General features: G+C 36.6%; 1 protein-coding gene across 9 annotated transcripts in view; it reads right to left on the bottom strand.

Annotated features, from left to right (window-relative positions):
* The window catches only part of COL28A1 (collagen type XXVIII alpha 1 chain), a 207,356-nt gene that overhangs the window by 76,473 nt on the left and 112,982 nt on the right, over positions 1–17,901 (bottom strand). For 7 of the 9 annotated variants that reach the window (XM_037737295.1, XM_037737292.1, XM_017525186.2 and 4 more), the window contains 5 exons: positions 12,504–12,572; positions 9,793–9,861; positions 8,677–8,745; positions 2,585–2,656; positions 1,774–1,842 (listed from right to left, as the gene is read on the bottom strand). In XM_037737295.1, the coding sequence (XP_037593223.1) occupies positions 1,774–1,842; positions 2,585–2,656; positions 8,677–8,745; positions 9,793–9,861; positions 12,504–12,572 (348 nt within the window). The remainder of the gene's footprint in view (positions 1–1,773; positions 1,843–2,584; positions 2,657–8,676; positions 8,746–9,792; positions 9,862–12,503; positions 12,573–17,901) is intronic. The other 2 variants (XM_037737293.1, XM_037737294.1) reach the window with 2 other exon arrangements.

Consider the following 17,901-nt stretch of genomic DNA (forward strand, 5'->3'; position numbering starts at 1 on the left):
CCTCCGCCTCCTGGGTTCAGGCAATTCTCCTGCCTCAGCCTCCTGAGTAGCTGGGATTACAGGCACGTGCCACCATGCCCAGCTAATTTTTTGTATTTTCAGTAGAGGCGGGGTTTCACCATGTTGACCAGGATGGTCTCGATCTCTTGACCTCGTGATCCACCCACCTCGGCCTCCCAAAGTGCTAGGATTACAGGCGTGAGTCACCGTGCCCGGCTAAGCATTTGCATATTTAACATTCCCAGATGATGCTGATGCTGCTGGTTCAGGGACCACATTTGAGAATCATTGGACTATATACTAAGGTCATCAGCAAAGCAGGCATTTCACTAAGAGATGACCTCCTGTAGAATCCACAGAGGTTTCCATGGTCCACACTAATGGACAGCGAGACACAGGTGTAAAAAACAACAACAACAACAAAAGCAGTTGAATATCCAAATATCTTATTTTCACTTACCAGTAGAGACAAAACTCAACCACAACTATTTTTTTCTTCCCTCCACTATCACTAATTTAGGTTATTGACATAAATCACCCCAGAAATCAACAGCAGGAACCCAATTAAATGTAATAAATCACCAGCACATGTTCCTACCACTTTTCTCCAACAGCCTTCCATAAGCCACAAGTCACCTCAAGCCACAAATCCAGTAGCCTCTCTTTCCAATGCACATTCTCCTTACTTTATTGATGGCATCTGATACCACCCATTGCTTTCATCTTGAAATCCTTTCTCCTTGGCATCCCTAACATGCTACCATTCTGCTTATTCTGTTGAGTGCTCATTCTCCAGCTTCCTCACAATGTGGGGCTTAAACCTCAACTCTCTTCCTGAGAGACATCTTTTATTCTCAGAGCTTCAAATATTGACTACGAGTGCCTAGTTTCCAAAAGCACATCCTAAAAATATTAGTTCTCCTGAATGTTAGCAGACTGGCATTTCTAAAAGTGTATTTTGCATGATGATGTTATCCCCTCCACCTCACCCAAAAAGGGTCCCATTGTCTGGTAAATCAATATGTAAAAATGTTTAAAAGTCTACAAATATATTTAAATTTCGTATCTTCATATTTAGGATTAAGGATTCAATTTTAGTGAGTATCTTCACAAGACATCAATTACTATTTTAGTAGAATTATGAATAGAACACTAGTAAGAATACAAATTTTACATTTACTTGTATATAATCCATAAAAATCTTTACATGGGAATCCATAACTGCACATAAAAATTGTAGGATGATCTGGAATCTTAGAGGCTGTAGGTTATGTTACTAGTGGTGTTATCCTGATGAATTTGTATAGTCTCATCTTAACGTACAAAGATGTTATTCAACTAGCATTTCTACAGAGTTTAAAATAAATTTATGCCAAGTCATGAAGTGAAATGTCCACTTAACAAGGTGATATTTCTTATTATTGTGTGAGATTTTATAAAGAAAATTTATGGACTGTCAAATCTCAGCGACATATCTCAAGGCTTCTTTTCTTTCCTATGTGTTTTTTAAATGTCGACCTGAACATTTATTGAGAAAACATGTGTTAAGCTCTTCTATATGCCGGGGCTTACGATAGATGTTAGGAAAATAAAAATGAATTATACATGCTTGCTGTCTTCCAAAAGCTTCCAAGATAGTATTCATACTTCTAAGCCAGACATAAACACATTTGACATAGCAAGAATAACAATCAAATTTCTCCTAAGTTGGCTCCTCAGTATGAGGACCAGAACACAGACAGGCTGCTTCCTCCAACACTGTCATTTCCATACCTTGGGGCCAGGCTGCCCTTTTCCAGGTGGTCCTTCTGGGCCTCTTGCTCCCGGAAGCCCCACTTCTCCCTAGAGGAAATGACACTGATGTTTCAGCTGACCCTCCAGCAAACAGACAATATGTATCATCCCACCTTGTCTCCTTTTATCACCAGTGGATTCAGCTGAAACTCTCAAAAACACACCACACCTTCACTCTGGCCTCAAAATCAATTTGGAAGTTTATAAACTTAAAATAAAGTAACATCAAACTCCAGTTTAACTCAGAGCAGCTGGAGTATCATGAAAAAGTTTAATTTCTCAGCAAATTTCCAAAGCAATAAGCTCATTTTCCTTTGGCTCTTCATTCACATTTGGTNGGAAGACCTTCAGCCTTTCCATCTGCTGTTTTTTGCTACTTTTATTGAAAAATGAGTATTTCAAATGTCAACTCAAAATATTTCAGGAAATCTTTACAATGGCCTTATTTCCTGAATGCATTTACAGACTTTCCTCTTGGGGGGTGGGGGTGGGGTGGAGGGAGCGGTTTTCTCTTAAGTTTAAATTAATGTGCTTTCTAGATATCCTGAAGAAACTAGGCCATAACCAAAACACCAGACAGAAGGCAGAAGATGTGAGACTATCTCAGCCTTTCAATAGGCTACTTCTTCTATCAGGGATAAGTGAAAAGGGACATTTGGGATTGTGAGATTTTTTTTTTCTTAAAGAGACTACGTTTGTCCTGGATGGTTTGATACGAGCTCCCACAGGATCAAGATACCAGCTTGCTTCAATAGTTCTTACTCCAATAATATGAAAAATTTGGTGTTACCTTCTTCCCTGCAGCTCCATCTTCTCCCGGTACTCCTGGCTGTCCTGGGAGCCCTATTGAGCCTGGCTCCCCCTGGTGGATGAACAAATATTTTATTTTCCAAAAGTTCATGCATCTATTCTGAGGTACTTGGAATTGGATGTACCTTACAGCGTTTGAGAAAAACCTCCGAGAAATCTGATTAGTAATTAATGCTAAACTATTTGATCTTGAGAAGTTACTTAACATCTCTAGGCCTTAGTTTTTGATTCTATTATTATGGGCTGAATTGTGACCCCCCCCCCAAAAAAAAAAAGATATGTTGACATCCTAACTCTTTGTACCTATGAATGTAACTTTAATTGGAAACAGGGTCTTTGCAGATTTAATCAAGTTAAGATGAAGTCATTACAGAGGGCCCTAATTCAGTATAACAGGTTTGGCTCTGTGTTCCCACCCAAATCTCATTCAAATTGTAATTCCCTGTGACGAAGGAGGGGCCTGGTAAGAGGTGGTTGAGTTATGAGGGTGGACCTCCCCCTTGCTGTTCTCATGATAGAGTTCTCATGACATCTGGTTGTTTGAAAATGTGTAGCATGCCTGCCTTCAATCTCTTTCCCTCTTTTACTCTGCCATGTAAACATGTGCCTGCTTCCCCTTCCCCTTCTGCCAGGATTGTAAGTTTCCAGAGGCCTCCCCAGAAGCCAAGCAGATGCCAGCATCATGCTTCCTGCACAGCCTGCAGAACTGTGAGTCAATTAAACCTTTTTTCTTTATAAATTACCCAGTCTGAGGTAGTTCTTTAAAGCAATGCAAGAACAGACTAATACGATGGGTACGATAAGCAGAGAAAAATGCCACTTGGAGGCAGACACATAGAGCACCATGTGACAGGAGAGGCAAAGACTGGAGAAAGCAGCTGCTAGGCAAGGCATGCCAAGGATTGACAGACATGCCCAGAAGCTAAGATGAGACCAGGAAACATTCTCTCTTACAGGTATTGGAGGAAACATAGCCCTGCAGACGGATTTTGAACTTTGTCTGAAACAATACATTTCTGTTGTGTCAGTTTCTAAATTTCTGTTGTCTCAGCCACTCAGTTTCTAGTACTTTCTTACATAAGTTCTAGAAAATTAATATAAGAGTGAAATAACAAATTTGTGTCCTAACACCACTTCCAGCTCTAATATTCAGTAATTCTACTTGCTTTCAAGTTAATTTATGATTAGTAATAAATCCTTTAAGATGTTCAGGAAAAAAAATCCTACTTTCAAACAGTTTAAAGCATCTTTATGGCATTTATTAATAGCAACAAAATGGAAAATAATTGAAAGTAACTTCAACTAACCTAAGCAAGCCAGTGAAAAAAAGCACAGTAAATCTAACAATAAGTAGAAGAAAAGATAAAGATGAAAGAAGAAAATAATAAACTTGAAAACAAAAAGTAAGAATATTCATAAAATTAAAAGGTAATGCCTTTTTAAAAGCTAATAAAAGTAAATAAATTTCTAATAGAAATGATTAGGGTTTCTTAAAGACACCAATAAATATTAAAATGGAAGATATAACTATATATATATATAGTAAAAATTTTTTAAGTCATAGAAAATTGGTGATAATTTTAAAAAATGTATTGGAAAACAACAATAATCTTTGAGAAAAATATGAATTATATAATGCCGTAAAAAGAAATGAACAAGCTGGATAAACCAATACTATTAAATAAATTGAGTCAGTGATTAAAAGTCTCTACTTCCTCTCCCTCCAAGATCACAAGCTTAGTTTGTTTTACAGTCAAGACTTACCAAACGTTTAAACTTTTAAAGTACAGTTATTTCCTATCTTATACAAACAGTTCTAAAAAGCTTGAAAAACAGAGTAGTCTATCTAATTTATTTTATAAGGCTTATAAAGCCTTTTTAGAAAAATTATGCAATGGCAAGACAAGAAAACAAAACCATAGACCAGTCTACCTATGAAATATAGCACAATTTAAGCTTCTAATCAAATGCTATAATTTCCCCCAGTGCCTACATAAAGCTTCCAGGTCATAGCACAGGGATTGAGAAACCTGGGAAAGTTCAGGCATCTCTCCGAGGAGACAAACATATGTGTCTGGGTAAGTCGAGGTATCAAAAGTTCACAAGGCAGATAACCAGAGAAAGTTACACAGATAAAACTATAAGTATCTTCTGAGCATCCAACTTGATTATTCAGTTGAGTACTGCTGAGCACATGTGTATGAAGAAACTACCCAAGGCCAGGGAAACAACCAACTTAAAGGATTAGAGAAGTGACAGGGAACCAGGAATAGTGCCTATTTCTACTGGCAAGAAATAAAACCTCACAATTCTGAGGGCATAGATTGGAGTTCTAAAAAGGGTCTTGCCTCAACAGTAGGGAAAAATTAATCCTAGACTAAATGCTGCTGTAGTCTTACTTAACAAAACTTAAAAGCAAGACCAAAATGGGTCAATCTGTTTTCAAGTAACTAAAAAACATTCAAGAAGAAAGCTCAAAATACAGAAATGCAAAAAGGCAAAATTCACAATGTTGGGCATTCAATAAAAAGGTATTCAGCTGGGTGTGGTGGCACATGCCTGTAATCCCAACTACTCAGGAGACCAAGGTAGGAAGATGGCTTAAGCCCAGGAGTTCAAAGCCAACCTGGTCAACACCTTTTAAAATATTAATATTAATAATAACATTTAATTTAAAAATAAAAAATAGTCATTAAAAAGGCTGAAAAATATAGTACTTTGTGTTGAGAAAAATCAATTGATTGAAACTTACCCAGAAATAACATCAGTAGTAGAATTAGTAGGTAAGAATATTAAAACAGTTATTATGACCATATTCCATACAGTCAAGAAACCAGAGGAAATCTGAAGCATGTTAAATACAGACAAGAGAGACATAAGAAGGATACAAATTAAACTTTTAGATTTAAAAATTATGATGTATGAGATAAAAAACACTGGATAGAATTAAAAGCTGATTAGTGTCATGGAAGAAAAGATTAGTGAACTAAAACATATAGCAATAAGAGCTATCCTAAATTAAACACAGAGAGAAAAGAGACTGAAAAAAATGAGCAGAGCATCGGTGAACTATGAAATAGCTTGAAACATCCCAATATCCTGGCCAACATTTCTAAAACCCATCTCTACTAAAAAATACAAAAATTAGCCGTATGTGTTGGTGCATGCCTGTAATCCCAGCTACATGGGAGGCTGAGGCACTAGGATCACTTGAACCCAGGAGGCAGAGGTTTCGGTGATCCAAGATGGTGTCACTGCAATCCAGTCTGGGTGAGAGTGAGACTCTGTCTCGAAACAAAAATAAAATCCAAATTTAAGTAAAATTGGAGGCCCTGGGGTAAGGAAGTGCTATTTCAAGAAATACTGGCCAAATATTTTCTAAATTTGATGAAAACTATAACCCATAGATCTAAGAATATCAGTGAACCAAGAATATCAATGAACCTCAAGCACAAGACATATATCTAAGGCACATTATAATCACACTGCTCAAAACCAGTGAGGTAGAGAAAATCTCAAAAGCAGCCAAAGGTTAAAAAGGCATGTTATGTAGAGAAACAAATATAAGGATAACAACAGATTTCTCATCAGAAGTAATGCAAGCGAGAAGACAATAGAACAACATCTTAAAAGTATTAAAAGGAAGAAAAAGCAACAGCACATTATAATTCTATAACCAGAAAAAATAATAAGGAAATTTTTTTGGAAGTTGATTTGCAATTTCTTGGAATGCTAAATGAATACCTACCTTCTGACCTAGCCATTTCACTTTCCAAGAAAAATAAGAACAAATATCCATACAAGCACATATATAAATGTTCTTAACAGCTTTATTTATAATATTGAAAATCTGGAAACAAGCAAAATTTTTATCAACAGGTGAATGGATAAACAAATTGTGGTATATCCATATAATACAGTACTATTCAGCAATATGAAGGAAGGAGCTGTTCATATATATGTTAAAACATAGATCTTAGAATGATTTTGCTGAGTTAAAAGAAGCCAGAAAAATATCATATAGTATATATTTCCATAAAAATCTAGAAAATGCAAACTAGTCTATAATGACAAAAAACAGATCAACGGTTAGCAGATAATTGGAAAGCAGATCTGTGGGAAACATATTAGTGAACATAGAAGAAGTTATGGAGGGATATGACAGATGGCAACTTCTGAGGGTTACAGAAAAATTTATTATCTTGATTGCGGTGACGATTCAAAGAGCATATATATATGTATTTCAAAACATCAAATTGTATACTTTAAACATGTGTATTTACTATATGCCAATCAGATAATACATAGTTATTAAAATAAATGCGAAAATCCTAAATAAAAGATTAGTCAGTTGAATGATTACCATAAAAAAGTATACATAATAAATTGAGTTTATCTCAAGAATGCAAGGATGGTTTGACATCTGAAAACTGTGAATATAATGTGTCATATTAAGCTAAAAGTGGAAAACAATACAATTATCTTAGTAGATGTATAATTTGATAAAATCCAGTAATCATTTATATTTAACAAGTAACATTTGGTACAACCAAAAAAGAAGGGAACTTCCTTAACCTAATAGAGAGTATCTATCAAAAACTTTCAGCAAATGTCACACTTAAGAGTAAAATTTTAGAAGCACTTCTTTTGAAGTCACTTCTTTTAAACATTGTACAAGTGATCCTAGCAGTACAAAATGATAAAAGTAAGTAATAAAAGAAGAGCTAAAAACGAATAGGTAAAACTTTATTTTCAGACAATATGATTGTGTACATAGGGACTGAAAAAGTAAGAGACTCCACAAACAATTAGAGATGTCACAGGGTGGCTGGATACAAAATCAACATGCCAAAACAAAATGAAAAGCTTCTCCTATAGGCCTAGACTAGTTAATTAAAAGATGTAGAAAGGGAGGCTGAGGCACAAGAATTGCTTGAACCATGAAGGTGGAGATTGCAGTGAGCCAAGATCACACCACTGCACTCTAGCCTGGGCAACAGGAGTGAAACTCTGTCTCAAAAAAAAAAAAAAGATGTAGAAAAAGGACAATTCACAATTACAAAAATTTCTACAAGGTACTTGGAAATAAATTTAACCAAAGTACAAGAACTTTATGGAGAAAATTACAAATATTTTTCTGAAAAATTAGAGCTTTAGTCTGTGGTATGAAAGACTTGCTATTTAATCTGTAGATTCAGTGCAAACCAAATAGGGTATCTTGTTAAATTTGACAAGTCAGCCCTAAAATATGTATCTTAGAGTCAATAGTAACTAAGAAATAAAATGAGAATATTTTTCCTTTTAGATGACAAAACATATTATAAATCTATTATAATCAAGACAAAGTAATAGCACCAAGAGATATACAATATACTTATTGTATATTGCCTCTCTGCAATTGACAGGTATATAACATGTGTTTGCATACATATTTACACAGAGGCATATTTACATATATGTATAAACATATATGTCAAAGTTGGCACTTAGTATACTGTGTAGTATATGGAAACCATGTAAAAATGGCAGCTATTATTACTATATTCATATATTTCTATTTTTTGTAATGCTGTGCTTATATATGTAACATGTATATTCTTCTTAGAACTACATCTAACATGTTCTTCTAATACTCAAATGCTCATAAGAATAAGACAATGACAACAGAACAATGGTGAAGCTGAGTGCTCAACATGGCTCTCTGGATCCTATATAACTTAAGGATGAGTTATAGAAAGTGTGAAGGGTAAACTATGTATTTGTTCATTATTCAGCAGTATTTATTCAGACTCTATCATGTCCCCAAAGCTGGGGATTTTATAATAAACCAAGATAAACAAAGTGCCACCCTGGTGGAGTATAGATTTTAGAGCAGCACTGTCCAAGAGGAATATAAAGCAAGCCATACATGTAATTATAGCTTTTGCAGTAGCCACACTTAAAAAGTGAAATGAACCCGTTATATAGAGTTAGATAGCACATGCAGGGTCTGTACTGCAATCAGATATAAAAAAAAACCTTACATAATATTACATAAAGTAACATATCACTTCTTAGCAGCAGTCAACTCACCTTTGGACCTTGTACTCCAATTCCCACTGGTCCTCGAGGGCCTGTAGGTCCCATTTGGCCTACTTCTCCCTAGTACGAAAACAGAATATTTTAATACAGCAGCAAAGTGAAAATAATATATTCCGGCTGTTGATCTCCTAAAACCTGTCTTATACCAACAATGTAAAATAGTTTCAATGTGCTCAATTCATATATATTGCCTGAAATTCCTTCAGATGGATGGATTTTAACCAAATTTAGAATGAAAAATATACATATTTGATGTATGTATCATCTGACTTAAAATATAGGCCACATAGCATATTCAAAATTGATTTTAAGGAGCCCCTTGTGGAGGGCATCTGGAAAAGATAGGCAGCTGCATCCTAGAACAACTAAAATTGGCACCGGAAAAGCCAAGGTAACTGCTGATCAAGAGCAATGTCATAACCAGAAAACACAATTTGAGCTTTCAAGGGCAAGTCACAAATCAAAACTCTCAAGGACAGTCAGAGTGGTCCATTGAGCAGCTTCTCACACGAACAGCTCTAAGGAGTATGTTCTAAGGTGAGTAGTTTCAGAGAAGTATTTTATTTATTTAACAATGATTCATGATTCTTGGAAGCAATATTAAGGATAACGAGTTAAACAAGTGCCATGCCCCTCCTCAAAGAAAAAATAATAGTTCCAATTTATGACATAGCTTGATTCCCAAGTACATAGAACTTTTTTATTTGTTAGGTCATTTCTAACCCCATCTCTTTAGCTAAGGCTTTAGTAGTTGGACCTACTGTCAGAGTGGTGGTGAGAATGAAAATTAGCCAACTTAGAGAGATACATAACCAGTGGTTACCTCTATCAATATTACTGCTTGAATTACTAGAATAGGATCACATAAGTAAAAGTAACAAAGAAAACAGTAAATGAAAATTGTGTAAGTAAAACTTTCTTAAAGCATAAAGAATACATATTATATTTTCTAAATTGTCAGGAATATCAATAACATTTTGCATTAAGTAGAGATCTCTGATTTTTAAATTCATTCTATCTGCTGTATTCCAAATGCACTGACACTGATCAGAAAACAGCAATTATACTATAGATAATATTCAATTCTGCCCTCATTTACAAAGTTACCTTAGAACCAGGTAAGCCTTGTCCTAGGGGTCCTTGTGGACCAGGTGGACCAATAGGACCTTGGATTCCCTTTAAAATAAAATTTTTAAAAAAAGAGTATTAGTGAAATTAAGACATTTGGATAAGAGTAGTTTCAAATCCTCTAAAGTGAAACTTTAGTTCAAACCCCATAATAAGTTACTTATACTCAATAAACATTTGTAGAGTGGGGTGGCAGACGCTGCTAATTAAACCATAATTTGCATTCTTCCCTACTTCCACATTAAGAGAAATTTTAGCTGGCCCATATGGCTAACCTAGAATAAAGATCACATTTCTCAGTCCCTGTTGCAGCCAGGTGTGGCTATGCGGGCTAGATTCTAGCCAATGGGATGTGAATTGAGTGATGTGTGTAATTCCTGATTCATGTAAAAAGAAGAGGTATGCCTTCTTCCCTTTTCCTCTTCTTCAGTAGTTAGAATTAACAGACAGTGGCCTCCAGGATCATGCAGATGAGGAAAGCACTCTCAGTATGGCAGACTAACAAGACTGATTAATAGAGCCACTCTACCAGCTTGGAGTTTTAAGTAAGGAAAATAAAATTCCACCTAGCTAACCCATTTCATATCTCTGTCCATGCAGACAAACCTATATCTCAGTTGTTCCAATGAATATGTGTCGGGACGGTAAATTGAAGGTTTGACCTAGCCTCTAAGAAGCAATAGTCAGCAGATACCAAACTGAAGAATGTTCAAACACTTGACTTCTCCTTCACACTATAAAGGAGGTTTTTATACATGAGTATAAAAAGGATGTGCATATATGTATGCATACATATGTATATGTGGCTGTTTATATTTCACTCTATTTTGTAAAAGATCTGAGTTGGTCAAGCCTCCAAATATTTAACAAAGCTCTGTGGGCCATTTAAGAGATATTGTAAACATGTTGCTAGAAACAGCTGTTCCCTCATAAACACATGAGGGAGAAAATTCATTTTTATAAGAGAAATAGGAAGATCTAATATAACAAGAATTCAACGGATAAACACATAAAATTAAAGAACATTGAATAACTGCATAAACAGAGGTGAAATTTAAGTAGAATTTATATCATTTGTCTTAAAAGGTAAATAAATTCTTTTCTTACTCAGATCATTTTACAAATAGAGATCTCATTTCCAATAGAGATCAGCTCTATAAGGACACATCTACCTTGAATTTTTTTTTTCTTTTCAGAAAGAAGAAAAGAGGGTGAGAAAATGAAAGAAGTCCAAGAGTTTTTTTTTTTTTTTTTTTTTTTTTCAAGCTTAAGAACGACAAGTTTCACCCAGCAACAGCAGCATTAAAGGCAACAGGAAGCTGTAGGTGGGAGGTCCAGAATTCATAGGCCATCTGGACAAACTTGTCTTTGAACCTCATGCTTAGCCCCATGGTGGTCACTCAGCACCAGGAGAACTGCAAGACCCAAGATGTGACAGCACTGTCCAGCTGCTTTTGCAATCAGTAAGCTACAAGGCTTGAGAATGTCTGGTGGTATGATCGAATCATAACACCTGAGTTGCCCAACTATCCAGCTCTTAATTATTATCTAAATATTTACTTATACATTTATCTTGGCTTCTTCTGTACCTTAAGTTTCCTAATGTGTTAGACTAGGACCTCTGCCAAGGGCAAGGGAATGGAAAAAGGAGTCATATCCAACTTTGCTGATGATTGGACTAACAAAAAAAGTAATAATAATAATAAATTAGCAGGTAATTAGAAATAAACCCAAAGTTAATCTCAACAATGGCACTTGGAATTATCTCATTTTAAAAATTCTTCCCTTCTTCCACTATCCTAAAGAAAGCAGTATTCATTCTCTAGGCAATAGAATAATTCAAACCTTAATCATAAATCTTAATCAAACCTGACTTGCCACTTTTTAACCAGAAGATATTTAGCATAAATCTGGATTTATTGGTCACTTTGATTAAATGAGACTGTATAAGTATATGGTAAATAACAAAGTATATGATAAACAAAAAAAAATACATGGTAAACAACAGTAGTGACTACTGTTATACTATCTTCACATTATTTAGATTTATCTCAATTATCCAAAATTTTCCAAAAGTTATCAGAAGATTTTAGAAGTGGCTCTCATCATGAATGTAGACATTCTTACGGATCTTTTTTTTCTTCTTACCAAGAGGGGTCATTTATAAAATCTATGGTTTGCTTCTATTCCAGAAGGGTGCCCCTTAAACTAAGTGGTTACTTCTGATCCTGCTCCAAGTTTTAACTATAACCGTTTTTTAAAAATTGGTATGTGGCTAGTTGGAGTACTTGGTAGGGGGATACTACTCTACTCCATTGGTAGAGAATGGGATTTAATTTTCACAAAACTTCAAGGAGAAAAAAATACACAAACCAGCAGGTAAATAAACTATTGTTTCCAAGCAGAACTAAAAATATTGCCCCCAAACATTTACCTTGTTAATTAGGTTTTAACGTAAAAAGTCACAGCATCAAGAAACACATTACTTATTTTTTAAGCCTTTAGAAGTTCTAAAAAATAAAATGTCATGAAACCATCGTATCCATCCCTATATTCAATTCTGGACTTATACTCCATTGCAATTTACTGTCAAATATACGCATAGATGTTTGCAGGACTGGCCTTCAATGAATATCAAGATTGGGCTGGAATGTTTCGCAATGAAGGGAAAGGAGGAGTATATTAATTACCTGTTCCCCTTGACTCCCAATTCCAGGGATGCCCATTGGTCCTTGGGGTCCCATAGGTCCCAAATCCCCCTGTATAGAAAATAAACCAGGAAATATAACAATAAAATAAAATCTTATTTTTTCATACTTTGCTAACCCAGAATTAGGCTATGTACCATGAAAAAAAGCTCAACATGTAAAATTATAAAACTTTATTTTATTCCTTTTAAACAGTATGTAGTTCAAAGTCACCAAAATAGTAAATGACATTTTTGCTATTCAGTTTAAGTTGGTGGGCATTTAACAATCATTTTTCTCAAAAAAAATTCCTGAATAGTTGTTATCATGACACAAACACTTCCTGCTAGGATTATAACAAAAATATTTTAGAAAATTCATAGGATATAAGAAAAATAAAATTTAAGCGATAAATTGAAGAAAAATATTTTAAAATTTTCTAAATATCCTTTCCCCCCCAATCTTATTTAAAATGCATTTTGAAAATTAAGAAATGATCTCACATGAATGCAGCAAAATTAAAGAGCCCTATTTTCTTCTTCCATGAAATTGAGATAAGAAAATTAAAGTTACCAGCAAGAAGAACATCATTCATTCTTTGTTGAGTGCCCAATAATTAGTATGTTAAATAAGAGTGAAGGTGAAAAATTAATCAGGGAAGAGAGAAGGCAGCAATGATTTTGTGGTTAGGATGTCCAGAGATGACGTCACTGATGAGAGGGAATGAGGCAGGTAGAAACCCAGAAGGAAAGCATTCCAGGCAGAGAAACAGTCAGTGCAAAGCTGATGCCCAGCATGTTCCAGAAACAGCAAGGAGACAGTGCGGGTGGAACTGTCTCCAATTAGGACAGCAGTAGACTATGAAGTTGGAGAATTATGGCAGTGGGGTCAGGTATAAGGATCAGTGGAGCCTTTGAGGCCATTGTAATGACTTGGCTGTTTTCTGAGTGAGATAGGAAGCCACTAGAGGGCTTTGAGAAGGGAAGTAAAAGATCCGACTTGGTTTTTAAGGCCCCATCTGGAAGCTGTATAGAGAACAGACTGAAGGGAGATCTACATGAGAGATGATGGGGCACAAACCAGAGTGTTGAGAGCAGAGGTGGTAGGGGGCACTCAAAACCTGGATAATGTTGAAGGTAGAGTGATGGGATTTGCTGAGGATTGAGAGCACTCCAGGAAGTCTCCAAGGCTCTTGGCAGAATAGAGTTGTCATTGACCAAGAAGAAGAAGACTGAGAGAAAAACAACATTTGGGGTAGAGGGTGATATCAGGAGCTCAGTTTTGGACATGTTTAGTTTGAGATACCTAAAATGAACATCCAAATGGAGATATCAAGTAGGTGGGAGAGGCCTGGGATGAGAATATAAATTTGGAAGCCTTCATATATAAATGATATTAAAGGCCATAATTGGGTCAACTTGCCAAGTAATAGAAAAAAGAGAAGGTCCTGGAACTGACCCCTTTAAGCACTCTAATCATTAGAGGTCAGAGAGATGAAGATGCCACAGCAGTGAGACTGAGAAGGAAGCAGCCAGAGAGACCAAGTGAAGAGAGCGTTTCAAGAAGGTGAGGGATCCATCTGTCAAATGCTACCAACAGGGCAAATAAGTTGATGACAGAGAATTGACCACTGGATTGAGTAACATGGTTAAGATGCTCGTTTTAATGGCAGTTGTATTTAGACTACATTAGGGCCACAAAACTTTTTCTTAAACTGTTGGATAGTAGATATTTTGGCCTTGAGGGTCATAATAAGGTCTCTTTCATAATTGACCAATGCTGCTTTGGTAGTACAAAAGTAGCCATAGACAATATATAGTAAACAAGTATACCTGTGCTCCAATAACATTTTATTTATAAGAACAGGCAGCCAGCTCCACAGTTGGCTAGTGTTTGAGCTAAATAAATAAGTTTTTATCAACAAAAATGTATCCTTGATCAAACTTTATAAAATATTAAATATATAAAACCTGCACTAAGAGATGCCCTGGAATATACTCCTTAGTGTTTCACTTTCTATTAACCCTCAGTCTACATAAATATTATGGAAGGAAAATGTAATGGAGTCAATTTCTGGCTCAGAGCTAGATTATTCTGATTCAGAACTTGATTTCTTATACCTCGGATATTGTGCTAAATGCTTCTCATCCTTTATCTCATTTATCCTCACAACAACCCCTGTGAAGTGGGCATCCCCATTTTTCAGATGAGTGTAAGTAACTCACCGCAGGTCACACAACTGTTAGATGGCAGATGTGACAGTCAAGTCAACTGACTCCAGAACCCAACTTGTAGCCACTAGTTTGCAAGTATTTGTTAAACACATAAGAGAAGGTCCCTTTTTTTGTTCAATGTCATTGACATTTAAATACCAGTGCCATAGGTATAACTCTGTTTTGTACCATTTATATATATTTGAGAGGCCTTCTCAGAGCACAGACAAAAACAGCAAACACTGTACAAAACCCCCAAATTATCAAACATCCTCCAATACTGGCTAAAATTAGTGACTGCTACTTCTACCAATTATGACTCAGCCTAACTCCATTTTTTCCAACCTCTAAATGAGATTCATTAAATATTCAATACAAAAATTACCCCCAATTATCAATAACATTCAATCCAGAGCCCATCCCTGATTTTTAAAATTATTCCCAAAATCACATAACACAAACACAAATCCTATGAAATATCTTTCATCCTCTTCCTGAGTCACTGTAGGTTCATCGTGTGTGGTCTCCCTCCCTGCAGAGTCAACAAGCCTTTGTTAAAACTCTGGATGGATTCCTGTTGGTCCTTGCTAGAGGGCATCAATACTAGTTTTCTTAAATGAGTTTCCTTATTTTAACCCCATTTTCAGATAATAATTTAGAGTGGGAGCCTAAGGATGGACATACAATTTCATAACAATGTCAAGTTGATGTTTTTAACAACTATTTTCTTTACTAAGAAGAAATGTCTTTTGATAATGTCTGGATTCAAAGTTATTTTGCTGATGGTAAAAGTCACTGGATGTCAGAACCTAAATAAGTGAGACATTATAATAAATGAATCAAATTTCTCAGATAATAAGTCATCCTACATAATAACACATCTTGAATATACTAGATTTGGAGATCATGGTGGACGGGAGGCAAGACTGTATTGCAGCTTCCACTTGAGAGGAAAGAATAGCATGTGAAGGCTCACATTGTGAACCTTTGCTTCAAAATGACTACAGGAANAAAAAAAAAAAAAACCAAAAAAAAAAAAAAACCACCCAGAGACGTGCTGAAGGAAACAGATTGCTTCTGCAGGACCCAGCAGATACCCCAAATATTGTGAGCATGCAAATTGTGGAAATGGAAAAGGGAGATTGTCCACCCCTAAACATACTCCCCACTGGGGAGCCTGAAGGTCTAGATTACGGAAGATTCTGGCCTTACCTGGAGCAGAGTCAATTTAGAGAGCCAAGCAAAATACAGGTGTAGAATAAGCAACAGGAAAATCCCTGTGGGCTCAGTGGGTCCCCTAGCAGGCCATATCTGCTTCATATCACTGGAGTTCTTGAGGACAGCTGCCAGAGGCACTGGGAAAAGGCCACAGGGGGAAGGACACCTCCAGCTGAACTTTATAATAATTTCAACTGATTGAGAAGTTTCCTGGACCAAACTCAGGAAAGGGCGTGAATCCGGTGTGCAGACTCCACAGGCAAGGGAAGAAGGAAAGCTCTACTGACTTTCCCATCTGGGAGGCAAGCAGCCTGGGGCAAGTTCTCAGCCCTGCTCAACCACTGCCTGGAAACAGACTCAGTGTTGTTGGGACGGGGAGCATGGTGGGAGTGAGACCGGCCCTTCGGTTTGTGTGGGAGCTTGGTGAAGCCTTGACTGCCAGCTTTCTCCCATTTCCCTGACCACCTGTGTGGCACAGCAGAGGCAGGCATAATCCTCCTAGGTACACAATTTCATTGACCTGGGAACCTCACCCTCACCCCAACAGCAGTTGCAGCAAGACCCACCCAAGTAGAGTCTAAGCTCAGACACACCTAGCCTTGCCCCCACATAATGGTCCTTCCCTACCCACCCTGGTAACTGAAGACAAAGGGCATATACTCTTGGGAGTTCTAGGGCCCCTCTCATTGCCTGTTCCTTTCCATACTACCACAGCTGATGCTCTTTTGAAAGCACCACCTCCCAGCAGGAGGCCAACCAACACAAAAAAACTGTAGAAACCAACCAAAGCTAAGGACCCTCACAGAGTCCATTTCACCCCCCTGCCACCTTCACTGGAGCAGGCGCTAGCATCCATGGCTGAGGGACCCACAGACAGTTCACATCACAGGACTCTGTGCAGACAGCCTCCAGTACCAGCCTGGAGCCTGGTAGACTTGCTTGGTGGCCAGATCCTGAAGAGAAATAACAATCACTCCAGCTTAGCCCTTAGGAAGCCACATACCTAGAAAAAGAGTGAGAGTACTACATTAAGGAAATCCCAATGGGAATTTAATGACAGCCTTGAGCCCTAGAACTTCCCTCTGACAGAGCCTACCCAAATGAGAAGAAACCAGAAAAACAACTCTGGTAATATGACAAAACAAGATTATTTAACATCCTCCAAAAAATCACACTAGCTCACTAGCAATAGATCCAAACTAAGAAGAAATCCCTGATCAACCTGAAAAGAATTCAGAAGGTTAGTTATTAAGCTAATCAGAGGGCACCAGAGAAAGATGAAGCCCAATGTAAGGAAATTAAAAAAAAAAATGATACAAGAAGTGAAGAGATAAATATTCAGTGAAATAGAGAGCATAAATAAAAACAATCAAAACTTCAGGAAACAAGGGATGTACTCATAGAAATGCAAAATGTTCTGGAAATTCTCTGCAATAGAATTGAACAAGCAAAAGAAAGAACTTCAGAGCTCAAACACAAAGTTTTTGAATTAACCCAATCCAACAAAGACAAACAAAAAAAAAAGAATAAGAAAATATGAACAAAGCCTCCAACAAGTCTGGGGTTATGTTAAACAACCAAACCTAAGAATAATTGGTGTTCCTGAGGAAGAAGAAAAATCTAAAAGTTTGAAAAATATATTTGATGGAATAATTGAGAAAAACTTCTGGACTCCATGTTTGGGTCCCCTTCCATGAACACTCCCTTCGTGGAAGCTGTTTTTCTCTCTCCTGTATTTCTCCTCTGGAGTCCCCTTCCACACTCCCTCATGGAAGCCTGTCTTCTCCTCCTAAACTCCATCTCTCTCTATTCCCTTCCATTCAGTGTGGAGGCTGCTTTCCTCTCCTGGATTCCATCTTTCTGGATTCTCTCACTTAGTATGAGAGTTAGCTGTTTCTTTCTCCTTCTCCTGTTTCTCTCTCTCTTTAATTAAATCACTTTCTACAACCAAAAAAAAAAAAAAAAAAAAA

This window comes from Cebus imitator, unplaced genomic scaffold (assembly GCF_001604975.1).
Source record: "Cebus imitator isolate Cc_AM_T3 unplaced genomic scaffold, Cebus_imitator-1.0 Scaffold37, whole genome shotgun sequence".
Taxonomy (NCBI): Eukaryota; Metazoa; Chordata; class Mammalia; order Primates; family Cebidae; genus Cebus; species Cebus imitator.